At 37.7% G+C, this 6,486-nt stretch overlaps 1 protein-coding gene across 1 annotated transcript in view; it reads right to left on the bottom strand.

Moving 5' to 3' along the window:
* Window positions 1–1,340: 1,340 nt before the first annotated feature.
* LOC106883865 (carbohydrate sulfotransferase 11) overlaps window positions 1,341–6,486 on the bottom strand; it is an 11,622-nt gene continuing 6,476 nt past the window's right edge. Inside the window, exons 3-4 of the mRNA XM_014935001.2 lie at window positions 4,750–5,535; window positions 1,341–1,708 (exon numbers count right to left, since the gene is read on the bottom strand). Of these exons, the coding sequence (XP_014790487.2) occupies window positions 1,361–1,708; window positions 4,750–5,415 (1,014 nt within the window). The 5' untranslated portion in view covers window positions 5,416–5,535 and the 3' untranslated portion in view covers window positions 1,341–1,360. The remainder of the gene's footprint in view (window positions 1,709–4,749; window positions 5,536–6,486) is intronic.

Genomic DNA, 6,486 nt, shown 5'->3' with positions numbered 1-6,486 from the left:
TGTGTGTGTGTGTGTGTAATTTCCATGATTCGAGAGAATCAGGTATTTAAATAGTGAAAGCACCAAGGTAGAGCCGGTGATAGTGCCACTATGTAAAAGCAATGTATAACGACAAATATATACTCACTAAAGTGAACACGAATTTGTTCTCCGGTTATGCAAACATTCACAAGTGACTGACTGAATACACAACGAGTTGTGAGGGGCACACATGGGTATGCTTACTGCACCTACTGCACCACCATCTATATACCCCAGATCCAAACGAATTGCAGGTTCCGAGTTAAGCAAAGGATAAACAATAATAACACTAACACCTTCACCGACATAGGCAGCAAATCATGTGGCTTCAAAGTAAGATTATATAATCATTTATCCTCGTTTAAACACAAAGATAAGGCCACTAGCACTACATTATCTTCGAAAATGTGGCAATTAAAAGACAATTACATTTAATTTGGAATTATGTGGAGCATTATTGGAAAGGCTCCACCATATTCTAATAATATATATAGCTGCAAATTATGCTGCACTAAACTCGACGAAATATTAAAGCATAAGGAGAACTTACTAACTAGTAAATCAGAGCTTAGGATGATGTGTCATCACCAAGTTCATCGTGTATTTGCATACTTTAAACTGGTTTACATAAATCTATAATCTCTAATTTCTAACCACAACCCAATACCCTTCCCCTAGATTCTGTGTCGCCAATATTACATTCGATGTAATTTATAGCCATTCTACTCAACAAATGGTGAAAATCATATATTGGCTATAATTCACAACACTAAGTACCCTCCGCATGTACAACGATCACATTGAGACCTCATTCATTTGTATCCAGGAAAAGTTTCTTTGTGGGGTGTTGGTTGGAACATTCAGTGTCTTAGTCATAAATATTAAAAATACTGTAAAGTGATTGACTGGCAGAAAAAATTAGCATGTGAGGCAAATTGCTTGGCAACATTTTGTCTCTCTTTACATTGTGAGTTCAAATTCTGTCCAAGCATGAGCAGTTAAGTTGTCCCTACATAATATTCTTGTAACCAGTGGAGATTTGATATTGTATATATGCTAACATGTATAACCCTTTCTTAATAAAATCTGTTATCAAAACATTTGAGAGGTATTTTACCTCTTGTGTTATGGTAGCTGATTTTGTCTAACTCCGTGTCAGTTTTCATTATGTATCTTTGGCCAACAGTATCCACTTTCACACACATCTTTCACACAATCTGATGTGATACAACATACAGTTGATAAAACTAGATTTGCTCTATCTTAGAATATAAAATACTGTAATTTAATATACATAAATAAATAAACAAAAACATGTCTTCGGTATTATAAATAAAATTTAATTGCTTGTTTCATTAAAATACTTAAACTTTTTGTTCACGTAATTTTTTGCTTTAAATACAAAATCTGGTTGAGTGTCATATCCAAAGAGTTTACAATCTATTTCCATGTGTGACTGCAGTTTTTCCAATATATGTAAAGGCACTGTGCCAAAAGCTTCATTGATAGCTTCACGTCTGTTGTTAAAAGTGCTTGGATCCATCTGAGATTTCTCTAGATATGTGTTTAACATCTTATAAAAATCATCTTGCTTTATAGTTTGAGCCTTTTCAGGGGTTAATGGAAGACTGAACTTTTGATTCAATATACCACGTATTTGTAAACGGCGCCATATGCGTTCCAAAATCTGTTGATATTGAAAGAAAAACATTACAGATAATATTGAGATTATAATGAATAATTTATTGGGTTGTCAGATAAGTTTGTCCAATGACATTTGAATTAACACAAAAAAAATATCTTTATTGTATTGTCTTAGGGGTTTTTATAAGCTCTATTTTGCATCTACAATTTGTTTATCTTATTGTTTTAGACATATGATAATGAAGTGCCAAGTAGAGTGCCAACACCTTGTTTTCTTCATTTTCAGTCAAGGTCCCAAAACTGCCAAAGCTGCTTGAAACATTTGTGCTGTGTACAGAGAAGGTACTGTTATGGAAAGAACTGTACAGAAATGGTTTTAACATTCTGCCAGCCTCCCCGCTCAGTGCCATCCGCCCCCATGCCAGCCTCCCCACCCCATACCAGCCTCCCTGCTCTGTGCCAGCCTCCTTGCCCCGTGCTAGCCTCCCTGCCCTGTGCCAGCCTCCCTGCCCCGACTGGCTCTTGTACTGTTAGCACGTAAAAAGCACCATCCAAACATGGTCGATGCCAGTGCCGCCTGACCGGCTCTCATGCCAGTGGCATGTAAAAAGCATCCACTACACTCTCGGAATGGTTGGCATTAGGAAGGGTATCCAGCTGTAGAAACACTGCCAGATCAGATTGGAGCCTATAGTGGCCTCCTGGCTTGCCAGTCCCCAGTCAAACCGTCCAACCCAAGCCATGATGATGATGGCTCCAATGAGGGAAAATTAGACCTCACAGACTTGTGTTCCAGTTGATCCATTCAGTTCAATGAGGATCAATTGAACTAACATATCTATGAGGATCCGTGCCAATCCATTAAAGAGCTGGCCCAGCAGAAGGGATGATCCCATGATACCATCACCTGTCATCTTCACTCGATGGATAAAGTCCAAAACCTCAGGGTATGGGTGCCACACACTTTGAAGGAAAGAGACAAACCCCAGCACTCTTCTGTCACTGCCAGTGGGATTGCTCAACACCAGGCTATTGTGAATATAGAGATTTCTTTACTGCTTTGTTACCAGTGATGAGAATAGCTGAGCTTTGATGAGGCATCCATGCAAGACGATAATCTGCATTTGATGGGCTTGAGAAGGGCTAATCCATTACAAAATGTTTGAAAACAACCACACTGTCAATGCAGAGCCTTAACTTCAGCAAATGCACCAGCACAAGGCAATCGAGCTGAAACAATCCAACCACTGATATGGCTTGCTACCTCAACACAACTCTTGCCCCCCCTGTTATGAACTTGACAAAAAATGCTATTGAAGAGCTTGGTTAGGATATTCTATCACACACCCAGTATTATTCTGATATAGCCCCTTCGGATTATTTCCTCTTTCAGTCACTTTACAACTGTGTGTGAGGCATTTTGTTCAATAGTGATGTAGAGCTGAAACTGTGGTTTAATGAATTTTTCGTGTAAAGATCCAGTGATTTCTACCATTGAGTTAGCAGAACATTGGTAAGTAGTGATGAACAATGAAGGAAAATATATATTTTTGACTGATTTGTTAAAAGTATAGATGAAAAATAAGGATTAAAATAAATAATATAAAATTGTAATACTTCGACCGTGCAAACCAAAGGAGATGGCGACGTAGACGGGAAAGGCTCCTTTTTACCATGTCGCACGGTCGAACACAAAATAAAGATATATATGATTAGAAGGCTCATCGTGAGAGATACGAACCATGGTGCCAGTAAAAGAACTTAGGACTAACTCAACCGTTAGATATATAATGAGAATAAATTTATTAACAAAGTGAAACTGTTTGTGTCTGTGTGCGCGTGCATGCGACATATAAAATTAACACAGTAGATAAGTCAGGCCTTTATATACAAGAGAATGTATACAACAATGTGAAGTGACGAACAGTCGTATAAACAATAATGTGTGTACAATATGTGAGAGTACAAGTGTGCGTGTGAATGAGAGGAAACACAGAACATAGAAAGAGTGTCTGAAACATAGACAGTAAAAAGTCTCAAACACTGAGATAGAGAAAAACCAGTTCGTATTAAAATTACACAAGGAGATAGAATGTTCATACGCAGGAAGTTGTGGTCAAGGAGCAGAGCTGTAGTATCACACTATGTGTGTTGAGCGTCGAATGCTGCGACCTGTGTTACCTGGTATAGTATATTCTAGCTGGATAGTTCTGACTATTATTCGTGAGTGGAAACATCCACTCAAACAGGGTCGAGATAAAACCGCGCTTGTTGATGTTGGTGTTGCTGGCGACGACAATGGTAGACAGTACATTGGTGGTGAAGACGTCGGCACTGGAACTGGCTGTAGCTGTGTTCTGTATATGTGTGGTCAACGACCAGACCTGTGAGAGATCTGAAATCGAAGACGATTGCCGTCGTTGGATCGGGCTTATTTATAGGCGAAAAAGGGCTCACCGGAAACCCAGAAAAACTCTATCTCGCGTGACTTTAGCTGAAATCACGATTGGACGTAATGCCCCCTTAGCAAGCAGAACATGGGAACAATTGCCGCGCAAAAATAAGAACCAACCAGGATGATGGACAGAAGGGTCCAAGGTAGCCGAAGGCTAGATGTTAGCAGCTTCATTATCATTTGTGATTGAATGGCCGAGAGAAAGGTTTCACTACAAAAGCAAACGAATTTATCTGACAGCCCAATAATTAAATAGACATAGCAGCATCCTAAGATCAGATGCATCACAATTAATCATACGAATCTATGTTTTTATTGAACAAAACAAAAAAATCAATACAACAATACAACAGAAAACTTGATTTCATGTAAATGTAAAACCATTGATTGATTCAGCACTACTTAAATACAGAGGTCCCGAATAATGCTCACTCATTAGGGTTAGTTTTAGGGTTAGGGTTACTTCCTCTTTATATCGTTATGTAGATGCATCAGGACCTCTTTATTTAAGTTGTACCATTGATTCTGCATTAGAATTGTACAGCTTACTCCAGTCATACATACAGATATTCCAGCTAATTTAATATTTATAACATAAGACAAAGTGAATATTGTAGATAGTTAATTACCTCATAAGGTGAAAAACAATTTTGATTAGACTTCAGATTCCTAAATGCTATATCTGCGGCATCAAAAATTTCATCTCTTAGGGAACTCATTTGAAAATTCTCTGGTAACACTGCTTCCAGTCTTTCAGGTTTGATTAGAAACTGCAAATCATTCTGTAATGTTTCTAAATGTCCAATCATATCATAATGTATTTGACAAGGTGCACAATGAAGATACATAGGAGTAAAGTGTGTGTTTGTCATAGTTCTAGTTTTGCAAGAATCTATAACATAAGAAATAAACTCAGCAAAAGTGACATCATGGCCACATCTTAAACTCTTTTCTGAAGGATTCTTTCTGAATTTCTTAATGATGTAAATTCCATAGTGAGATAAAAATGACATCTGTGGTGTAAATATTTTATCAACATAACCAGAAAAGAGTCTCTTGTAAGGATTTCGTACAAATAAAAATGTTTTGTAATTGATTTCAACAAGTGATTTATTAGGTTCTTTAAGGTCTCCAATCAGGGTAGAGTGCATCATATGTATATTGTTTGGAGTGATATCAAATGGAGATTTATAGAGTTTTTCACTGTTTAAGACATGCAGCAAACGTTTTAAGAATGTGCAACCAACTTTGGCTATGCCACAGTATAAAATTTGATCTTTATGGTTTACTTGCATTAACTTGATTGCATCATTGTAATTGTGAGTCAATGAAGTATTCTTACATGCTTCTTGCAGGGCCTTTTTCCTCTCATTTTGTAGGTGATAAAGATCTCTGCTGTCACGTAATTCAGTGGCCTTAAAGCAAAAATATAATACTAGTAATGATATTTCAAAGAAGTACAATCATATACATCTTATACACATATTGTACATGTCAGACAATTGTTATACACAGACGGTATTACATTAGTTACTTACAATTAAAAATCTAAAGAAATCCTGAGCTCGAGAAATAAACTATTTGGCATATTTAGTTTATGACAAGGTTTCATGTTTTCGGTTGACGTGACAACACTTTACTTAAGATGCCAATCCATTTATATTGCAACATCTCATTGATGTAATTTCACTTACATCAATCTCGTCCAACCCATGCTAGCATGGAAAGCGGACGTTAAACGACGACGATGATGATGATGATGATGATGATGTGTATATTGGTGTGTATTGCAAGAAACAGCTAGATTTCTATCACATTTTAGATAATTCAACCTACACATTTTAATGCGTGGAAAACAAAATAGGAATTTTGAAAGAAGTTTCTATAAAATTAGTTTTTAAACACCAAATGGCTCAGGGGGTCCACCAGAATAAAACAGCAATCCAAGGGGTTCATAGATAAAAAACGGTCGAGAAACTCTGATATAGATTATCACAGCTATTAGCATTACCATTATTTACATTATTATAAATATCTATTATCTATTCACCATCATCATCATCATCATCATCATCATCATCATCGTTTAACGTCCGTTTTCTATGCTGGCATGGGTTCGATGGTTTGACTGAGGGCTGGCAAGCCAAAAGGCTGCACCAGGCTCCAGTCTGATCTTGCAGTGTTTCTACAGTTGGATGCCCTTCCTAACACTAACCACCCCGAGAGTGTAGTGGGTATTTTTTACGTTCCACTGGAACAGGGGACAGAGGGGGCTGGCATCGACCATGTTCGGATGGTGCTTTTTACGTGCCTCTGGCACAGGAGCTAATCGGGGCGAGGGGGCCGGCATCAACCGCGTTCAGATA

Source organism: Octopus bimaculoides, chromosome 3, assembly GCF_001194135.2.
Source record: "Octopus bimaculoides isolate UCB-OBI-ISO-001 chromosome 3, ASM119413v2, whole genome shotgun sequence".
In the NCBI taxonomy this organism is placed as follows: Eukaryota; Metazoa; Mollusca; class Cephalopoda; order Octopoda; family Octopodidae; genus Octopus; species Octopus bimaculoides.
Note: the sequence above shows the minus strand (reverse complement) of the source record. Positions and strands in the feature narration are given on the sequence as shown.